The 22363-nt window shown below is 46.5% G+C and overlaps 1 protein-coding gene across 1 annotated transcript in view; it reads left to right on the top strand.

Moving 5' to 3' along the window:
* LOC138262031 (histone deacetylase 9-like) overlaps positions 1–22363 on the top strand; it is a 1178236-nt gene that overhangs the window by 969230 nt on the left and 186643 nt on the right. Inside the window, exon 12 of the mRNA XM_069211700.1 lies at positions 13598–13682. Coding sequence (XP_069067801.1) covers positions 13598–13682 — 85 coding nt within the window. The remainder of the gene's footprint in view (positions 1–13597; positions 13683–22363) is intronic.

The following is a 22363-nucleotide window of genomic DNA, read 5'->3' as shown; positions in this document are numbered from 1 at the left end:
ATTTTATGTGTAATGTGTGGGAGACTGACTTTCCCAGGACAAGAACAATGAAAATATTGATCTACTGACTAGAGTGGAAGCTACAACAATATTGTTACCTGACAAGCCGGATGGTGAAAACATCATAAAGTGGACCAATCAACTGTATGTGAATGGTGACATATTAGAATTCATAGATTTGGTATAGAAATATTATTGGACAAAGTATGAACATACAATTAACTGACCAATAGGTAATTAGGGGATAGTTAAAGTGACTTTGATATAACAACGCCACAGAGGGAAGAGACTTCAGAGAGAAACTTGAGAGGAGAAGAAGACACTTTAGGAGAGGGAGAGATTTTACAGATTTAAGGAGAGAGATATACATTCCATCATTAGGCTCATACCTGACTGAGAGCCTGATGCCTTGCTGATCGACTGATGACCTGAGGATGAAGACTGATTCTCCCTTGCTGACCCATACCGAGGATAGGTATACAATGATAAACTTTGACTGTTATGCATATTTAGCTTTTTCTTTCTAGAAACCAACTGTGCTGTTTTAATAGATCCACAGCTAGATGTTTTCCAAATTTGTGTTACTAAATTGTTTTGCATGAAGCCCAACATGCTGATGCTAATCTGATGTTATTGGAGGATTCTGACTGATGACGGAAAGGATAGATGTTTGATAGGTTTCTCTGCTTAACTACATGTATGTCATTTCATTAATGCAACTGACTCTGCTATTTATTTGCACTGTAACTCTAGAATGTGTCGTGGTTCAAGCTTTGATTAGATTACGTTTCTTCCACCGCTTTGGACAACCAGTGCTGTTTTTGTATGTGTTTCATTTGATTTTGAGATTAATCTACATGATTTTAGCATTGTTAATATAGGGAAATAAACATACTAAACTTTTACTAAAGGTGTGGTTATCCATAACTGAAAGGTTATGGTGCGTGACAATTACTGACTCCATTGATTATTGATTTTACTGATTACTAATGATTTTTGATCATTGTGCATGGATTATTGATGACGTACTGGAGCTATGGTAAGAACTTCTCAATTGCGCGTCAAAAGGTTCATCGTATTCGCGTCCCCTTGTAAGTATACTTATTAAAGTCTGACGTGCTAACAATAGTCATCTTGTAATAGTGAAAATGCATTCTCTCCATTCCAAGATTGCTGCCATTCACGTATGTGTATGCACATATGTCATTACAGACCTTGACAATTTTACTTTACTGCTCCAACAGGGCATTGCCCATTTTAGAATGGTAAATAAAAAAAATAAACAGGAGCAAGAAGGCCAATGCAACAAAAAAGAACTGGCAAAGCTAATAGGTCGGGACTTGCTTTTAAAGGCAACACCAGCTCATTTTGCTAATGCTTGTTTCAGAGAGCAGCTGAAGAGCCGAGTCCATGCTCATTGTACCACTCAATGAGTCAAGTTAGTAGAATGGACGAATCAACTTTAGTAATCAGGAGGATGGGCTTTATGAACCAATGTGAAACATAGTAGATGTTGTCTAAATGTCTGTTCCTACCTTTAACGTAGGTGCTGGAACTCATTAGGGCAGCGAATCACTAAGGCTTTAATGGGATTATGAAATAAATCAACAGTGTTGTCTAGATTTATATGATATGGTGTAAAGATGGTACTTCTGGAACAGGAAATCTGCCTACTGCACTGTTATTCTACTTGTTTAGATCACACAATATTAGTTCCATTATTGATATCCAAGTTGGTTAAAACCTTTTAAAATAGCGGGACCTTTTATACAGAATCTGATCATGTGAGAAACGTGAAAGAGGCACTTTGTAATTTAAGGATGGAATGATTGTATTTCATGTAGGCAGTAACCCTGGGAGCATTGCCAGAAGCGTATGTTCTGCATGATTCATACTTCAATGCTTCAGTGGGTTCAGCACACCAAGTACCATTAAAAATAAAACGGCATTGTGGTAGAACAGCAAATCATTCAGGGAATGTGCACCTACCTGCTCCATTTGCAACAGAGGTTGAACTCAGGACAATAATTAACAACGATTCAGCATGCAGGTGTCTGTACAAATGTGTTATTGTGCATCAATTAAGTATTCCATTGTGCGCGTAATATGAGACATGCACCAGGGCTGGCAGAAAATGGGGGTCTCATTTCAAAATGATGTACTTGAGCCCTCTGTCTCATCTGCCTGCCAGCAATAACACCTTTTTTTAAGAACCAGTGTGGTTCGTAAAAATGTTAGAAATATCGTGACCATCAGATACAACAGACATTATATTTTTAGGACATGTTTAAACACTTTTATATTAAATAATAATGTAAATTATATGTATATATTAATTTTAAATGTAGGCCAAACTAAAAAAAGATTATAGCCCTATTAACTATTGTGACAGGTATGCGCAGACATAGTTCCCATGCTCACTGTGCCACTTGAATCAAGCTATACCTTCTGGCTGAGCCCTAACCAGAAGGAAGCTGGTCTTGTGTTGCTCGTGTTCTGGTTCAGGGAGGACCTGGCCTGGCAGTTTGGGCTGGACTGTTTCTATTGGAGTAGAGTATATCCTTATTTGCGTATGGTTGGCTAAAAACTGACATGACATGATGAGTAAAAAATGATGAACTGTGATGCCGCACAGAACTCTTGTCAGTGTTCGAGATTAATTCAAGCATTCCATCCACCACCTTGTTGTTGCAGTTTATGCTTTAAATGTGACGGGTATGCCTAGACATGATTCTCGTGTTCACTGTGTCACTGGATACACACTATATGCTACTAATGAGCCTAATCAGGGTGAAACCATTTTAGGGCTACTTGTGTTCTGGTTCAGGGAGGACCTGACCTGGCAGTTGGGCACTGGTCCTAGTGGAGCAAGGTCAAGCTTGGTTTGCGTATGGGTGTGTCCAAACCGAGGCGGCATGGTAGGTGAAAAACGATGGACTGAGATGCGGCCCAAGCAATTGCAAGTAGCTGACAAATTCGTTTTTTTAGGTTAAGACTACCAGATAGTGTAGCCGTCTGGTTGCATATAACCTATTTCCAGTTTACCAGATTTTACACTGGGCTTAAAGCCCGCTCATTGCTTAACATTGCTTGTCATTATTGTCACTCATTAGCTTGCTTCTTATTCAGTGACTTTTATTGTCCATCTTGTGTCTGTCGCTCCCCTGGAGTATAACCTCTTTACTTGTATCCTTTCACTGCTCACTTTCAGGGAACTACTTTTTGCTTAAGCACTCCATCAGAGTGTGCGTTTTCCAGGTCTCTTTTTCATTTTCCTTTTTCAACCATCAATTCCCATGTTGTTCTGACTTAGTAGTGTGCTGCTCTTTTTCTCACATTTCTCTCTCGCCTGTGTCCTTGTTGTTCTCCAGCTCCACATTACTCTCACTCTCACCCATGTGCTTCTCGCCCACCCTCGTGTTGCTTTTTCCATCCTCTGTTTTACCTTTTGGGGTGCTCTCTTCAGTCTGCTTCTTTTTCTGCACATCATGCCTCTCTTAAAAATGTCATTAATTCCTGAAAATCTGTCAAACTATCTCCCAATTTCACAGCTACCTTATGTGGCTAAATTGCTGGAAAGAGCAGATTTTCAGAAGCAAACAGACTTAATCAAAACCAATAGCCTACTACACCCTTCAACATGTAAGCTTCAGGCCGGGTGGCAGCACAGAAACTGTGGTAGTTTCCATAGTTGCCACTTTACACTAGTCTGTAGATGACAGTATCTCTGCAGAATATATTTTGCTCGATCTATCTGCCATGCTGCAAACCATCAAATCTTCTTAAAATCATCCACAAATCAAATCCACAGAATTTCAGTAATGAAGACCCTGAATGGGAACTGATCTGTTATTTGATTTTAAATAGGTGTTTATTCTTAATACGAAAGAGCACTCACCCCAAAGTCACATATTACATTGCAGAGTCCTTCTATGTTAAATATTATCCATTTTGCTAGTTAATTTGTGACTGTGCTGATTCAATTTTACAGACTTGACCACTTCATGCAAGCAGATGATACACAGATTATGCTAAAACTCTCAACTGACCCAATTGACATAATGATCTAAATGACACAATGTTCAACAGTCCATCTCAAGTTGAACAGTGGAAGATTAATAATCATTTGAAGTTAAAAAGAAATGAAACTGCTATTCTCTGTCCTTCAATATCATGTGTCAAGAACCCAGGAGTGAAAGTCAATTCAAATCTTTCATAAGGTGAGTAGGTTAAATCTGTGGTTAGGTCCTGCTTATTCCAGTTGCAAACCAAGAAGAGACTACTAGTTCAATTCTCCTCTGTGCTCAAGCTTATGATCTTGGTTCTGTTTATAGCAACCCAATTGTACTAGTGTAATGCGATCTCTCTCGACCATACAATTAGCGCAGACATTTGCTGTAAGTTTAGTATTGTGCTTAAAAGCTACAGATCATATTTCGTAGGTGCTACCTTCTCTACACTGGCTTTTACCGTAGAGAGTATTGTCTTCAAATCTGTAGTCCTTGCACAAATAAGTGTATACTGTAAATATTCAAATAATCTTTATTTTGCACTATTAATCATTGCAAAAATGTCCATTACCAATGTAATAAGATCCACTGAGAACAGTTGAAGTTAGCTAAGAAAAACATTTAAAATACAAATCCTAAACAAACCAGAAAACTTCAGTTTATCATGGTTCATTAAACATCAGACAGTAACAAAAGTGAAAGAGGACCCTAATTGTTCCTGTCACTTGGAGGACACGGAAGAGAATTCCCAGTACTTGGAGGTCTAGAGAATACACTATCCCACACTATCCCACACGAATCATCAGAATAATATGGGTATTCCTAGCCAATGTAATGTAAGAACAATGATAGAGACATCCTTATTGTAAAGCGTCCTGCATGGCATGTCCAGAGAGAAGTTTTTCTCTTGATATGTGACCCTCACCCACTCTAATAGTGGCATGCTTCATCATCAGTTCTGTCTCTGCCCCTAAAAACCGAGGTGGGCTCAACCATATTTTAGGGAGCACTTGAGAGAACCTACAGGGGTATTTAAAGATAAAAATACCTATCAATGGTCAAGGACATTCCTTTATTGGTGGCTCTCGATGGTGTGATTACAAATTCAAAAGGAGGGGTGATTAAGTTTCTAATGGTCCAAAGACCCTCACTTATATTGTCAATATGTTTCAGCCTTAATGCTGGCCTACACAAGGTCCTGGGCTTTCATCATGATTTACAGTATACTTATTTGCCCTGAGTTGATCGCAATAATGAATAACTTATGTTCAACAAGCATGCAGTGCTAACATCTTTCATAGCATATAGGTGGAAACTCGCCTGACAGTACTTGCTGGCAGAGTAATGAGTGCCCACCTAAAGTCACTACAGATGCTTTTCAGGGGGCAGGGGTTGCATGGCCCTGTAGTCATACAGTCTTCAAGGGTACCATGACACTGCTTCACCTATCTGTGGCCCACTTGCTCCTGCCTCTGTGGACTCCACATTACTCTAATGTAATTTACAGAATAACATAAAAGGGATTGTCATTTGTGTGGCATTTCCATCACATGGGCAGCTTGGAAGGTTCTGGGAACATATTACTGATTTAGGGAGTGTTACTAGATAGTGTAGCTGTTCAAGGTGTTATCTTGTTAACAGTAACCTATCCTGGGTATTGGTCATATTTCCCAGATATCCCTGGATACTCTGTGTCGAAAACACCCATACAGTATCTGTCCACAGTGATCTTTGGTCTTACCAGACAATCCCTGTTAGCTTCTCTTCTCACCTTATAAATTGATCTTATTGCCTTTTTGCTAAACTGCAAAATACTATGAGAATGTAGAACAGAAATGCTATTGCCTGATTCTTGTAATAATGCATTTACATACTGGACCCATGGTATCTTTTCATGGTGATCATGTCTGAGGCAATCTCTTACAGTGTCCCTAGTGAACTTTGTGCCCTGCTTCATCCATATACCATGCCACCTAGTTAGTAAGTTAGGCTTAAAGGAATCTTCATAAACCCAATGTCAAGTTTTTTATGTACAAATTAGTCAGGAGTCAACCTTGGAACACCCAAACGTCTGCGTAAGAAGATTTTCTTCCTGTGTCAATTCACCCAACCCCAGACTGCGGAACCACATAAAGCAGCAGAGAGGCATTTACTTTTATACAGTTTCATGATTTCTCTAGGTGGCTTGCTGCATATCTTTTAAGCAAAACTCTGCACTGCTCCAGTAGCTCTTATAAATTTTAGTTTAGCAGTTTTCAGGTGTAATGTCTAATCTCCTTTCTGAGAGAACAATATATCAAGGCAATTGAAAACTTTTACTGCTTCTCATTTTTGACCCTGGACAAAATGATTCTTTCTTTTTTTTAATCTTTTGCCACATACCATAATACAGATTTTTAGTTAGGTTACGTTTAGGAACTCTGCCCTCCATAAAGGCTACGAAGTGGTTTATCACTTGCTGGATACCATTGGCCGTCCTTGATAAAAGCACTGCATCATTTGCATATAATTTCGGGTGGCTCGGGATTCCGCTCTAGGTGTATTAGCATTTATACTCTGCAAAAATCCGTCCACCATGTTTATAAATAATGAAAATAAAAGCGACACAGCCTTGCCTAATTCCACGTGTCACTCAAAATTTCTATGTACATTCCCTGTTTTTCCCAAAACGTATACACGATTTTATGCTTGAATACAACTGGAATAGGTAACAAATTATCTATTGGATCCCCTATACCAGTTAACACCTGCCATAGTATTGCATGCCTCTGAAGCACTGGACAGATCCACAAACACAGGTGAATATTCCCCTCACGTTCAATTCTTTATTTGCTAACAATAAGGTGAAAATGTGTACCCTGCTTCACTGTACCTATTTCTTTCCTGAACCCATCTATAACATCCAACATTTCCTCTGTCCCCCTTTTTAAATATAGGAATGATCATACTTTCATTCCAGGACTTTGGGAAATGTCCTTTCACTGCCACATTAAAAATGTGGGTTAGTCTATGAACCCATAAGGAAGTATGGACCAGATGTAGGAAGACGGCAAATTGCGACTTGCAATTTGCGAGTCCGAGCGACTCGCAAATTGCAACTCGCAATTTGCTATGCAGAACGGTGTCTCAGACACCGTCTGCGAGTCACTATGGGGTCGCAAAGACCCACCTCATTAATGAGGTGGGTCGCAATTTGCGCCCCCACAGCGACTATGGGCACTCACAGGGATGGAGGCCTGCTGGGAACAAGTGTAGCCCGTTTTCCTTCAAGTGGATGGTAACTGCGACTCCATTTGCGACAATGGAATTGCATACCACTGCGAGTCGCAAATAGGAAGGGAACAGCCATATTTAAGAAAGGTAGAATTTATGGTTTTCCAAGATAGGTTATCAATATTAGTTTCTGCAGCTCATTCAAGATCTGCCCCTGCCTGCTTCTTGAGTTCCTTTTCCCTTTTACCCAGTGATACCTTATAGGTCCTTTTCAGCACATTGATCCTTCCCCTATTTCTCTGACCTTCTTGCAGTGCCTTCCTTAAAGCCTGGTTTGCTCTGGTGCAGTGTGAGTTAAACAACCCCTTATCTTTCCTTAACTTCCCTTGATCTTCATCCGTGATTTTGAGATTACCTGCAGTTGCTGAAGTTATTTTAGAGAATGCCTCCTTCAACCTTTCATGGTCCACCCCACCCATTCAGTACAAATAACAAAGGTTTCCCAACAATCCGTAAGTATAGATGCTAGCATTGTTGGCTCATTGACACCGGCCCATTTAATGCTGACATCATTTCTGCCCACAGCTTTTATAGGGGTGATCTATCCATCAAATTTGTCTTGTTATAGGTGATAGTTAGAAGGAGTTTAAGTACAGCATGGTCACTAAGCACTGTACTTCAATTTCAAAGGTTATCAGGTTTAGATCTTTTGCAGATATCATAATGTGGCCAATAATAGAGGAATTCCCATATCAATAAAAGGTAGTCCACGGCCTTCTAATTTCTATACTATCACTTCCAAATTTAATTTATATGGGAGCTCAATTTGCGAATCCACATATGTACATTAAACACCTAGAAGTGGGATATAGGGATTTGCATGATCCCTCACAAAAGAACATTTTTGAAATACAATGATAATGTATTTAATTTTACTAGGTGTATTCCGGAAGGTAGTTAACCCAGTGGGGCAGTACTGAGAAACATAGGAGGAAGGCCACTGAGCTAGAACAGTTGTCGGAGAACATAACTGTTTAATTTAATGATGAGTAATGTTAACAAATAGACCTATGTTAATGTATATATAAAAGTCCTTGTATAAAACAAAGAAACCTGATGTCCAACTCTCCTCAAAATGTGTATTGTTAAAAAAATTTATAATGTTCAAAATATATTTTTTTTCATGAAATATATAACCCAATAAATATTCGGCATGCAAAATAAGGCGTACATGGGAAAGTTTGAATGGCATAGAAGAATATGATTCATATTTATATTTTATTTTACAGAGTTATACAATTTCTGGCAGTTTATGCTTAGTTTACTTTAGATTCTATTAGGGAATATCAGAATGGAAATGTGTTCCTATCCCAAACTATTTGAAATTCTCATTTTAATATGGCCACTGTGTAGTCCTTAATCCTTGCACGCCTTCAAGCAGTCTGTAATTTGTGTTCACTTAAATGCAGTTTGTTAAATAGTGAAAATAATCAAGGGGGTCCATTCCAGACACTCTGCCCTGGGTACCACTACCTTCCCAGGGTTAAACTGTAAAGTTGGACGGGGCTGTGCACCACACCCCCCCATGGAGCCAGCTGTGGACTTGTGGACCTCCACACCTCAAGGTCAGCTCCTGCTATGTCCCAGGGTGCCCATTGCCCATCCCCGGGACATAGCTGATTGCTGTGGCTTGGCGGCAGCTTTGACAGCTGCCGCTAAGTCACAGCAAACACTGCTCACAGCGAGGGAAAGTTGTCAAACAGCTCTCCCTCCCTGTAAGCCAAGGTTTCCTCTGTTTCCCTTTCCACAGAGATGCAAACAGGTAGACAGAGGAAGCATTGCCCTCACAGAGGAGCTAGAGATAAAGCAGCTTCCTCTCTCTGACAGCAATGCTGGCTCCCACAGGAGGTGGGGAGCAGGCTGTGGCCACTGGGACCTTTAGGCTCCCTCCACAGTCCCCAACATTGTTAGTGGGTGCCCTGGGGGGTGCACCCAGGTCACATGGCCAGGCACCTGAGGATGGGGACCCCGGAGCCAAGATCAGCCTGGGGAGGGTGGAGACACGGACCTGCGGTCAGCTCTGACTGTGCATGACCAAAAGCTATGCACAGCCTATATATATGGCTAATCTATGAAGGACGGGCACCAGGGATGGGATCCTAGGGGCTGAAATTGGCAGAGGCGCATGGTCCACTTCCCTCCCAAAACAAAATTTAGAAGGATGGACCCCTCTGGATGGGGTACCTGGGGCCAAGATCAACCCAGGGAGGGTGTCCACACCACCCTCTCACCCAAAGAAACAAATATATTAACAACAGGGCCCAGGGGTTGTAGTCCCATGGCTAAAATCAGCTAGGGGAAAGGCTGCGTGGCTCCCCTCCCGCCCCCCCCAAAAAAAATTAAAAGGCCAGGTCCAGGGGGATGGGGTCCCTGGGACTGAAATCTGCTGGGGTAGGTGTGACATGCACACCTGCAGCCAGCTCAGACTGCGCCTAACCAAGGGGCGCACTCAGTGTTGGGTTGGGTGGTTGGGAGGGGCTTGGCTGCAGGGGCTGGCTATGGTTTTAAGCTATAGTAAGCTTGACAGCTGCTGCCAAGTCACAGCAAACACTGCGCACAGTGAGGGAAAGTTGTCAAACAGCTCTCCCTCCCTGTAAGCCGAGGTTTCCTCTGTTTCCCTTTCCACGGAGATGCAAACAGATAGACAGAGGAAGCATTGCCCTCACAGAGGAGCTAGAGCTAAAGCAGCTTCCTCTCTGTGACAGCAATGCTGGCTCCCACAGGAGGTGGGGAGCAGGCTGTGGCCAAAGGGACCTTTAGGCTCCCTCCACAGTCCCCAACATTGTTAGTGGGTGCCCTGGGGGGTGCACCCAGGTCACATTGCCAGGCACCTGAGGATGGGGACGCCGGAGCCAAGATCAGCCTGGGGAGGGTGGAGACACGGACCTGCGGTCAGCTCTGACTATGCACGACCAAAGGCCATGAACAGCCTATATATATGGCTAATCTATGAAGGACGGGCACCAGGGATGGGATCCTAGGGGCTGAAATTGGCAGGGGCGCATGGTCCACTCCCCTCCCAAAACAAAATTTAGAAGGATGGACCCCTAGGGATGGGGTACCTGGGGCCAAGATCAGCCCAGAGAGGGTGGCCACACCACCCTCTCACCCAAAGAAACAAATATATTAACGACAGGGCCCAGGGGTTGGAGTCCCATTTGCTAAAATCAGCTAGGGGAAAGGCTGCGTGGCTCCCCTCCGCCCCCCCAAAAAAATTAAAAGGCCAGGTCCAGGGGGATGGGGTCCCTGGGACTGAAATCTGCCGGGGTAGGGGTGACATGCACACCTGCAGCCAGCTCAGACTGTGCCAGACCAAGGGGCGCACTCAGTATGGGGTTGGGTGGTTGGCAGGGGCTTGGCTGCAGGGGCTGGCTATGTTATTAAGCTATAGTAAGACTTGAGGGAATTTAGAATAATGTGTACATGTAGGTACAATTATTTATCTTGGTTTATATATATTTTTTTTTTTATTTCAAAGTACTGCAGTACTCCTTCAAGAATATTGCAGTACTTAGAAATGTTTAAAAAAGAATTAAGGGATGCAAGTAGAGGGGTGCATTAATAGAACACACTACCCAACTCTATTGTACACCACTGCACTGTACCCCACTGCACTCTACTGTACTGCAGTGGCATACAATAGAGTGGTGCAATGTACAATATGCCAATCTAGTCTACTCTGCACCACTCTACTCTGCCATTGCACTCACTGGCAATCTAAACCACTCAACTCCAATCCACTCTACACCACTTTTTTGCACTCTACTGCACTCCACTCTATGCCATGGCACTCTGCTCCGCATCATTGCACTCTGCCCAATGCTTCTATATAGCAGTGCACTCTATCCTATCCCGCTGCACCCTATCCACTTCACTCTACCCTACTTCACTCTACATCACTTCATTCTACCCCTTTTCACTTAACCCCACTTCACTCTAAGCCATCTAATGTGTGCCACTCTACTTACATCACTGCACTCTATCTCTACCTCAATGTACTCAATGCCACTATCCTCTCCGACACTTAAATCCACTTTACTCCACTCCACTCTATTCTGTACCACTCTACTGTTTGCCACTTCACTCTATACCACTGTTCTGTACGCTGTGCCCCCCTACTCTACCCCATTTCACTCTATGCCACTCTATTCTGATACTCTAATCTACCCCACTTCTCTCTACCCCACTCTACTCTGTACCACTCTACGCTATGCCTCTGTTATATACTCTGTACCACTCTACTCTACAACACTGCACCCTGTGCCACTGCAATGTTTGTCACTGCACCGTACAATGCTGAACTCTACTCCACTACATGCCATCCTTTACCAGTCTACTCCACTCTATTCTAAGCCACATTGCTCAAACCCAATTTGCTTAACCCCACTGCACTCTAACCCACTCTACTCAATAGCACTCTACTCTGTGCTACTTCACTCTACCCCATTTTACTTCACTTTAGAGTACTTAACTTTACCCAACTTCACTGTATGACAATCTGCTCAATGCCACTGTGCTCTGACACTGCACTCTACCTCACGTCATTGTACCTCACTTCAGTCTTAACAGTTTCACTCTATGACTCTCTACTGCATGCCACTCTACTCTATCCCACTTCACTCTACTCCACTTAACTCTATGCCTCTTTATTATATACCACTCTATTCCACACCAGTCTACGACACTCCAAGCCCCTGAGCTCCACTGCACTGTATGCCACTCTACTTCACTGTATTCTTCTCCATTCTATGTCATTTCACTCTGTCACTGTTCTCTACTGTGTAGCACTGCACTCTGTGATTCTACTCTACCCCACTTCACTTTCCCCCACCTCACTATCTCCCACTTTACTGTACACCACTTTAATACACACCACTTTACTCAGTCCCACTTTACTCTACCTCACTTCGTTCTATCCTACTTCACAGCACCCCACTTCACTCTATGCCACTTTGGTATACACCACCATATTCTATGCCACTACACTCTATGCCACTCTACTGTACACCACTTCAAGCCGCTCTACTTAACCTCACTGTATGCCTCTTGCCTCTAAAGTCCACTCTACTCCACTGTATGCCACTCCACTGTACATTACTCTTTGAGAAATTATCAAGAAAGTATGGTAATATTCAAATCTGATATATATATATATATATATATATATATATATATATATATATATATATATATATATATATAAAATGCCCAATACCAAAATTAACATCATTAAATAATTACAAACTGTTTTTTCCAAACAATAAAACCATAGATATTCAAAAAACCATACTAAAGGTTAAAGAGAAGTTATAGTTAGGAAAACGTACTGTATTATTTCTATACAAACCAACTTAAACTACACAAACCTTAGAAATTAAAAACTTGTTAAAATTTAGAGTTATAATTTGTCACCATTTGATGAGCAGAAAGTTGGGCAATAACCGGGTCACGGTGAGAAGACAAAGAAGGCAATAGGAGAGAGGGACATTGAGGAAAAGAGCCTCAATGCAAAAGATGAATAACTGAAGATGGGGCGCAATAGAGCACGGATGACAAGCAAGGAGTGATAATGAGGATAAGAAAAATAGAGATAGAAAGAGATTAGAATTTGAGTTACAAAATGTAAAAATATCGAGCAGTATGCAAGGTCAAGGAGCTGTTCGAAAGCAGCAGCAATGGAAGAATGTTTGTGTTGAGTTGTTTGAGACAGAGGATATAGAACGGGAGTGAAACATGGAATAAGGAAATGAAGATAGGAATTATCGTTCTCACAAACTGCTTACTTCAAGAATCTTTCTATTTGCTCATGCCCCCATACATCCTTTTAATAAAGCCCTGGCGAGATCCAGGTTTACATGATTTTTAGGATGGGAGATGGGTATCACGTCTGCGGAGGGCTCCTCGAGTATGTCACCAAGTTTTCTTTCAACCTGGAGTGAGTGTCAAAAGATTTAAAATGAGAACACGAAAGGAGAAATAAAAGGACTTTGAAGGTTCAGGCCAAGTGCACACCTAGGGATACCAAAGAATGTGATTTGAGTATGATTTCATATAAGGAAATGAAAAGCACACATGCACCTGCCCACACTCCCAAGATTAGTCCTCCGACCAATAGGAAAGCCCCTTGCATGTCGTGGCAAAGAACAACAAAGTCATATTCCTTCCTGTCCTTGCGAGAATTGGAACCAGAAATACAACATGTTAGCTTTGTAGTTTATCATAGAGTTGAAGTCTTTTGATTTCCTGGGGAATTTTGGGTTCCTGTTCGTCAGGTCAAAACAAGCTATTGATGCGGTGTCATTTTCTTCCCACAGCTGGAGCCCCTCCCAGAAAGTCTTCTGCATCAAACGCCGAACCGCAATGGACTGGCCTCCCTGGAGAAGGTCGCTGCTATTCAAAGTATGTCCTTCTGGGGTGTGGTGAAAATAGTAATAAACGTAAACCTTTATCTGGCCATAAAGTGATGCAGGATTGTGAGAGGACTATCTGCAGAAGATGTTCTGGGAATCGTGTAAATGAAGCGGTTATGGTAACAGGAAGAAGCACTGCCTACGCTCAAAGCTTTTCTCCGCTATAGCCCGTATTTCTCCTCTAGTTAGATGTGCTATCAGTTGGATATGTTACAGGAGTCGCAATCACAGTGCAGTTGCCTGTCACTTGCTTTCACTGGAAACACACAGGCTGAGGCTTAGAAGAACAAATGAGTACATATGCGTGGTTACTTTTGCTTGGCCTTCTATTACAGATTGTACAGTAAATGTAAGCAAGTCGAAAAATACACGCCTGAATCCACCAGCTGAAGATCTGTGGGGGTTTTGCTGGGTATCCTGTGGCGCTCAGCTTTCTAAATCCGTTGGTGGGGCTTCCCTGGAAATGTTTGAAGAATTAAGCAGGATTGACTTTCTTCACTTAACCCATTTGGGGCCGATTCTTGCTGCTTGTGTAACCCGTATGGATTAAGGACCTAAAAAGAAATCGGAATAATGAATTTAGGGCTGATGGTGGAATCCGTATCAGGAATTTAAAAAAGTTAATATGAAGGAATTCAAAAATCCATCTGTTTGAGGTAAAGGGGCAAATCTACTAAGCGTATTAATAATCATAAACACTCCGATTCAGCGTTTCCGACGTTAAAATGCAGTATTTTACTCACTAATACAAATTTAGGAGCCAGAAACTTACTTTGACTCCTAAAATGAGATTTCAAATTGATACCGATTCAGTGTCTGAAATCGATGTATTGTAGTTATCTGGTACAAATATCTAGGGGTTTGTAGGCATCTGTCACAAGTACATAAGGGTTCCCTCAGGACTCGTTCCCGTTTGTGAATGTAAAAACTAAGGTGGTCATTACAACCCTGGCGGACGGTGTTAAAGCGGTGGTAAAAAAATTGCAATTACGACCGTGGCGGAAACCGCCAACAAAGACAACCACTTTAACACTCCGACCGCCATGGCGGTACAAACAAACAGCTTGGCGGTCACCTCCAACAGACAGGCGGGAGACAATGTACCGCCCACACTATTATGACAGGCCAATCCGTCACCTTTTCCGGGGCGGATTCACTGCGGATAAAAACATGGCGGAAACAGGAATTCCGAAGGGAAAACGCTCACCTCTACACACCCCACAAGGAACGAGGACACCATGTAACCGGAACTCCAAATTCTACCTGCGATAGTCTACCTGCTCCTCTACCAGGAGCATGAATGCCGGCAGCGAAGACCACGGTGAGTACTGCACATACGACATAGGGGAGGCAAAAAACAGGGACACACACACGCAACACCCCCACCCCCACCCTCACCCACTACAACACACACACTAATACATGTTGATACATTACAGTTACACCCCCCCAATCCCCTCCAGAAGAATTCAAAGACAAAAGGAAATGAGTGTAACCATTGTAATCTATTAAAATCCAGTACGCAAAAATACATATAAACTATAAACAAATATATACACCAATAATACAAGTCCAGGTATCGCACCATTTATAGTCCGTGGACCACTGGGCCCAAAATGCATGGGCGAGGCCCACACTCGATACCCGATCAAAACAGAGAGAACACTGCAGGGGCATCAGATAGAAATACAACAGGCACCTCAGGGGGAAGGGAAGGGGGGCACCTCAGCCGGATGAGTGCACAACACCAGATCCACGAGGGGGCTCAATGCCCACTGTTCAATCCTGGGGAGTGCAAAGCCACAGTCTCTCAAGTCTCTCCAGTGGGTGGTTTGCCCACTGTATTATCCTGGGGAGTGCAAAGCCACAGTCTCTCAAGTGGACAACAGTCTCCACTGGTTCTGGAGGGGGACTGGTGCCCAGAGTGCTTCATCCTGTGAAGGACAGAGGTAGTGGATGGATCTCTCCACTGGTTCTGGAGGGGGACTGGTGCCCAGAGTGCTTCATCCTGTGAAGGACAGAGGTAGTGGATGGATCTCTCCACTGGTTCTGGAGGGGGACTGGTGCCCAGAGTGCTTCATCCTGTGAAGGACAGAGGTAGTGGATGGATCTCTCCACTAGTTCTGGAGGGGGACTGGTGCCCAGAGTGCATCACTCACCCTGTGAAGGACCCAGTTGCGTCAGTGCCCCTGCCGCTCATGGGCTAGCAGTGCTTGATTCGGCGTTGCCCTATTCAGCGGTGCTTGATTTGGCGGTGCCCTTTTCAGCGGTGCTTGAGTGCATAAACAAGAGCAAACCAGGGCACTCCAAAAATAAGTCCAAGATGAGTACAGTTACAGAAGAATAATTTTTAATTTTCTATACTGAGTGAAAACGCAATAATTCTGAAAGATCAACATGTCCATATACAATAGCACGGCATAAGAGAGAACAGAAAAAACAGCCAACACGTGTTTCGTCCTTTCGGACTTTTTCAAGGCTTCGAGAATGAGGTTACAGAAACTGTTCAACAATAACTTCTGTTAACCACTTTGAAATGGTACTAAATCAAAAATGGTGGACTAATCTTGCAGAGTAGTCTGGAAAAACTCTTATGATGGAGAGAAGGGAGATTTCCAGATTGAATAAATCTGTGCCCAGTACGAGTATCCGAAATATAGGGATATCAACAGAAAGATTGAGGTCTAAATGGACCCAGCCTGTAGTGTTTTGTTCCGGCGTTCGGGAGAAACAGAAACGGGTATCACCGATCCCACGCAGCGCATGATAACGCTGCCGTGGTGAAGTGTATCCGAGTGGTGCTTGAGTTGGCGGTGCCCGGCCCAGCAGTGCTTGATTTGGCGGTGCCCTGTTCAGCGGTGCTTGATTTGGCGGTGCCCTGTTCAGCGGTGCTTGAGTTGGCAGTGCCCGGCCCAGCGGTGCTTGATTTGGCAGTGCCCTGTTCAGCGGTGCTTGAGTTGGCGGTGCCCGGCCCAGCGGTGCTTGAGTTGGTGGTCCTTCATGGCCCAGCGGGGCTTGTGCTGGCGGTCCTTCATGGCCCAGTGGGGCTTGTGCTGGCGGTGGCCTCCTGGCCAGCCAGGCTAGGGCTGGCGGTGGCCTCCTGGGAAGCTGGGCTGGGGCTGGCGGGGCCCTCCTGGGCAGCTGGGATGGGGCTGGCGGGGCCCTCCTAGGCAGCTGGGATGGGGTGGGCGGGGCCCTCCTGGGCAGCTGGACTGGGGCTGGCGGGGCACTCCTGGGCAGTTGGGATGGGGCTGGCAGGGCCCTCCTGGGCAGCTGGGATGGGGTTGGCGGTGGCCTCCTGGGCAGCGGGGATGATGGCGGTCTTCTCCACCGTGCAGCTCTTCCCAGACTTGCTGGGTTTCTTGTGGCCCTTCCCCACCTTGGGAGGTGTAACAGCTGACTCCACACTCCCACCGGGACCCCTGAGAGCGGCTTTGGTGGCTGGAGTCTTCCTCCTCTCCCGCCGGGCACTGGCCAACTTCTGATGCTTCACAGGGGGGGGGGGACTGGCTGTGCTGTGGCTCCGTGCCACACTGGCTGTCCTGGTGGCCGGTGCACTCCACATACCTGTGACAACAGGCACCACTGGTCCCCTAGATGTTGTGGCTGAGGTGCTACTTCGGGACCTATGAGATGGACGGGGTGGTGGAGGTGTGGAAAAAAGGTCAAGGCTGGACAGGAAAATTCTTTTGGACACACTGGGACGGGTAGCTGGAGGGGGTTTGGGAGTGGAGGAAGAGGTGGTGGTAGTAGGAGGTGTACATTTGGTGACTTTGGGTGCAGGTGCATGCGCTGGAGGCTGTCGTGAGGTGGATGGCTGTTGGGTGGGTGTGTGCCTGTGTTTGTGTATCTTGGGAGGGGGCATCACAGACACACTGGGAGATGACACAGGGGACGTGTGAATGGTAGCGGGGGTGGTGACTGCACGTGAGCGGGGTGTGCTGGTGGGTGTGCTGGTGAGGGACATAGTGGCTGTAGAGGTAGTGCATGCAGGTGTGAGTGTAAACGAGACTGGGAGGGAGGAGGGAGACGACGAGGAGGGGTACACAGTGGAGGCAGTGGATGTTGGTGTGTCTGCATGTGTGTGTTGCTTGTATGAGTGCCTGTGGGAGGTGTGGTGCTTATGTTTGCCTGAAGAGCTTCCTTTGTGTGTTGAGGTGTGTGCAGGCTGGTCTGATGGTGTGCTTGGGATAGGCAGAGGTACAGGGGATTGGGTCTGGGTGGAGGAAGTTGGAGGGGGGAGGCTAGAGACGGGGACAATGGCTGCCATCAGTGCTGAGGCCAGAGTTTGAAAAGCTCGGTGAAGGGCCGCCTGACCAGAATGAATGCCCTTCAGGAATGCATTAGTTTGTTGCAACTGCCTTTCTACACCCTGGATGGCATTCAAAATGGTAGAATGCCCAACAGTGAGGGACCTGAGGAGGTCAATGGCCTCCTCGCTGAGGGCAGCAGGGGTGACTGGGGCAGGGCCTGAGGTGCCTGGGGCGAAGGTGATGCCCACCCTCCTGGGTGAGCGGGCACGGGGCGAAGGCTGAGGGGCTACTGGGAGGGCAGTGCTGGTAGGGGGGGTGGCGGCTGTACCTGTAGATGCGAGCGGGCACAGATGTTGCCGCCACCACAAGGGAGCTCCCATCAGAGGACGAGTCAGTGTCGCTGGTGTCAGCTCCTGTCCCCGCCGTGGAGCTCCCCTCACCCTCCGTCCCACTGGTGAATTCCGACTCCGTAGTCTCGCCCTCCAGGGCCATGTGGGATGCAGCTCCCTCGTGCTCCAGTGCCACTGCTCCTCCGCCTGATGATGCTAATGCACACAAGAACAGGAAGACCAAAAAAAGGGGGGGAGGAGACAGAAGAAAGACATGTTGAGTGCATGGATTACCGCTACTGTTGGCGGACAACACAAACACAGAGGCCCTGTGCACTACGCCGCACTCTTGGGCTCCACAGTGCAATTCCTGGGAAATGGCCTACAAGGCTATGGATGATATCTGCACACATAGATGACACAGGGGCATGAATAGCTGTACTTGGCACTCTATAGAGGTGGGGTGGCGGGCAACAGGGCCATGCCTTACGGAGGGGCCTAGACTACGGAACTCGCCCTGGCCTAGGGAAACCCACAGCCCTCCTCCCCCACCCAGACAACTCCATTGCGCGTAAAGTCAGCTGAATGAGAGTGTACTCACGCCCTTGTGTCTGCTGTGATGCCCTCAAGCGCCCATCCAACTCCGGGTAGGCCACCGCCAGGATCCTGAACATCAGGGGGGTCATGGTTCGACGGGCACCCCTCCCACGTTGGGAGGCAATCCCCAGCTGAGCCTCCACCGTCTTCTTGCTCCAGCGGCGAATGTCCTCCCATCTTTTTAGGCAGTGGGTGCTCCGTCTGTGGTAGACCCCCAGGGTCCAAACATCCTTGGCGATGGCACGCCAAATATCTTTCTTCTGGTGGGTGCTGACCTACATGAAATGTACAGGGGAAGAAGAGAAGTCATTACCAACTGCACCGTCAAAGTGAGTGGCCCTCATCCCTACCCTTGCCATGTGGCACATGCACTCACCGTCTTACATGCACATACAGCACTCTGACCCCTTCCTTCTTACATCCAGGCCTCTCCACACAGGCATAGCCCATACAACATGCTCCCTGTGTACTACCTATTTGTCTGGAGGACCGTAGAGTAGCGTGTACTGGGGGAGGACCCCATCAACGAGCTTCTCCAATTCCTCCGATGTGAAGGCAGGGGCCCTTTCCCCAGACGCAGGAGCCATTGTCTCTTCCAGACTGAGGTCACAGCAGCACTTGCAGTGTAGGTCCTCTCCTGTTGAAGATCAGGTATTGAGTGATTGAAGTGATAGAAAATGGCGGTCACGTCCGCGGCGGTGCGTTCCATCACCGCCGCCGTACATCGTCATTGGCTCCTGGGACCCATAGGGTCCAATGTTAACCAATGCAGCATTGCGCCGCGGTCTCCGACCGCCTGCCGCAACGGTGTACAACGCAAGCGCAGTTAGCTCACATCCCATTGTCCCACTTTAGAGTTCAGGCAGCCGCCATTTCAGGGGCCCACATGGCCTCATTTTCAACTGCGTCACACATACCTAGGCCTAGTCTCAACACACATACAGGCCACCTTTTGTGTATGATTGGTGTTCTGTGTAAACTGTGGGTACGTACCTCTGAGTTGTTTGACTCTGTGCTCGCTGTTGTCCTTCATAGGCAACGTCCGCTGGGATATGTGAGGAGATGGCGGCATCCTCCGGTGTACCGACCGTTGGTGGACCTGTCGACAATGGAGGAGCGACATTTGATAATCACCTACAGGTTTGACTGTGCCACAATACAGGAACTGTGCACCCAGTTGGAGCCAGACCTGATGTCAGCAATCCGCCATCCCACAGGAATCCCCCCTCAAGTGCAGGTTCTGTCAGTGCACCATTTCCTTGCAAGTGGGTCATTTCAAACAACTGTGGCCATGGCATCAGGGATGTCCCAGCCTATGTTTTGCAACGTATTGTCCAGAGTGCTGTCTGCCCTTCTGAAACAAATGCGGAGCTACATCGTTTTCCCTCAGGTGGAAGATTTGCCTACAGTGAAAGGTGATTTCTATGCCCTGGGACATATCCCCAACATCATAGGTGCCATTGATGGGACCCATGTGGCTTTGGTCCCCCCCCCACAGGAGTGAACAGGTGTACAGAAACCGGAAGAGTTATCATTCTATGAATGTACAAATGGTATGTTTGGCAGACCAGTACATCTCCCATGTGAATGCCATGTTCCCTGACTCAGTGCATGACGCCTACATCCTGCGGAATAGCAGCATCCCTTATGTGATGGGTCAACTCCAGAGGCACTGTGTGTGGCTATTAGGTGAGCCCCTGGAAGCAAGACAGAGGGAATGGTTGTCTGGGGTTATCCCTACAGGTTAGTGTGTGTCTAACAGTTGTCCCTCGCCATTTGCAGGTGACTCTGGGTACCCCAACCTGTCATGGCTACTGACCCCAGTGAGGAATCCCAGGACCAGGGCAGAGGAACGCTACAATGAGGCCCATGGGCGAACTAGGAGGGTGATCGAGCGGACCTTCGGCCTCCTGAAGGCCAGGTTCAGGTGCCTCCACATGACAGGTGGATCCCTATTCTACTCACCAAAGAAGGTGTTCCAGATCATCGTGGCCTGCTGTATGCTTCACAACTTGGCTTTGCGACGACAGGTGCCTTTTCTGCAGGAGGATGGTCCAGATGGCGGTGTTGTGGCAGCTGTGGAGCCTGTGGACAGGGATGAGGATGAAGCGGAGGAAGAAGACATGCAGAACAGGGACTCAGTGATCCAGCAATATTTCCAGTGAAACACAGGTGAGAATACAATCATGCCTATTACATGTACTTTTACACAACTACCTCTATCCTGTCTGTCGTTTTCACCCAGTGTATGGTCACTGAGTTGTCACTTTCCCTTACGGTTTCACAGATGTGGGTCCCACTGTGTGTCATCTGCTGAAATTCCTCATGGACTAGAGCTGTGTGACATAGGTATGTTGACATTACTTTTTCAAAAACATTTTGTCACTGTAATTGCAAATACACTATTTCGAAATCACAGACAGATTCCAGATCATTTTGTGCTTTAGGTGTGTTTATTTAAATGCGAAATATTGGAAGGGGAAGTTAAATGGTGAGGGGTGATGGAGGAGGAGTGTCCATGGCAGAGTCCAGTCTATTAGTCTCACAGGCGCATTGCCCATATGGGCATAGGAAGTGGAGCTGGGGCTGTTTAATTATGGAGAGGGTGACAAAGTGGGACAGTAGGATGACAATCAGGGTGGTCTCATTTCTTGGCGGGAGTCTTGGCATTCTCTGTCTTGTTCCTGGATCTCAGGGACCGTTTGCCGCGTGGTTCTCTGTCTGCAGGGGATGGAGTGCTGGTGTGGTGGTCCTGTGGCGGGGCGTCCTGTCCACTAGCGCCGGCGGAGGTGGTGGGCAGTTCATCGTCCATGCTAGTGTCAGGGGCCCCTTGTAGTGCCACAGTGTCCCTCCTGGTGTTGAGTACTTCCTTCAGCACCCCTACGATGGTGCCCAGGGTGGAGCTGATGGTTCTGAGTTCCTTCGTGAAGCCCAAATACTGTTCCTCCTGCATGCGCTGGGTCTCCTGAAACTTGTCCAGTACCGTTGCCATCTTCTCCTGGGAGTGGTGGTATGCTCCCATGATGGAGGAGAGGGCCTCGTGGAGAGTGGGTTCCCTTGGCCTGTCCTCCCCCTGTCACACAGCAGCCCTCCCAGTTCCCCTGTGTTCCTGGGCCTCCGTCCCCTGGACCGTGTGCCCACTGCCACTGCCCCCAGGTCCCTGTTGTTGTTGGGGTGGTGGGTTATCCTGGGTTCCCTGTAGTGGTGGACACACAGCTGATTGACGTGTCCTGGGGACGGAGGTATTGGCCTGCTGGGTGGGTGCTGTGCTGGTGTTTCCAGAGGGGGGAAGGTCTGTGGTGGCTTGTGCCTGTGTGAGAGGAACCGACTGTCCAGAGGTCCCCGATGGTCCGGGCTGGTCATCTAGATCCAGTTGGACAGAGCTGCTGTCATCACTGTGGGCCTCTTCTGTGGGTGGAGTGGACATGTCTGGACCCTCCTGTCTGGTGACGTTGGGTAGGGGTCCTGCAGGGGTGGAAAGGCATGATTAT

This window comes from Pleurodeles waltl, chromosome 10, assembly GCF_031143425.1.
Source record: "Pleurodeles waltl isolate 20211129_DDA chromosome 10, aPleWal1.hap1.20221129, whole genome shotgun sequence".
NCBI classification, from domain to species: domain Eukaryota; kingdom Metazoa; phylum Chordata; class Amphibia; order Caudata; family Salamandridae; genus Pleurodeles; species Pleurodeles waltl.
Note: the sequence above shows the minus strand (reverse complement) of the source record. Positions and strands in the feature narration are given on the sequence as shown.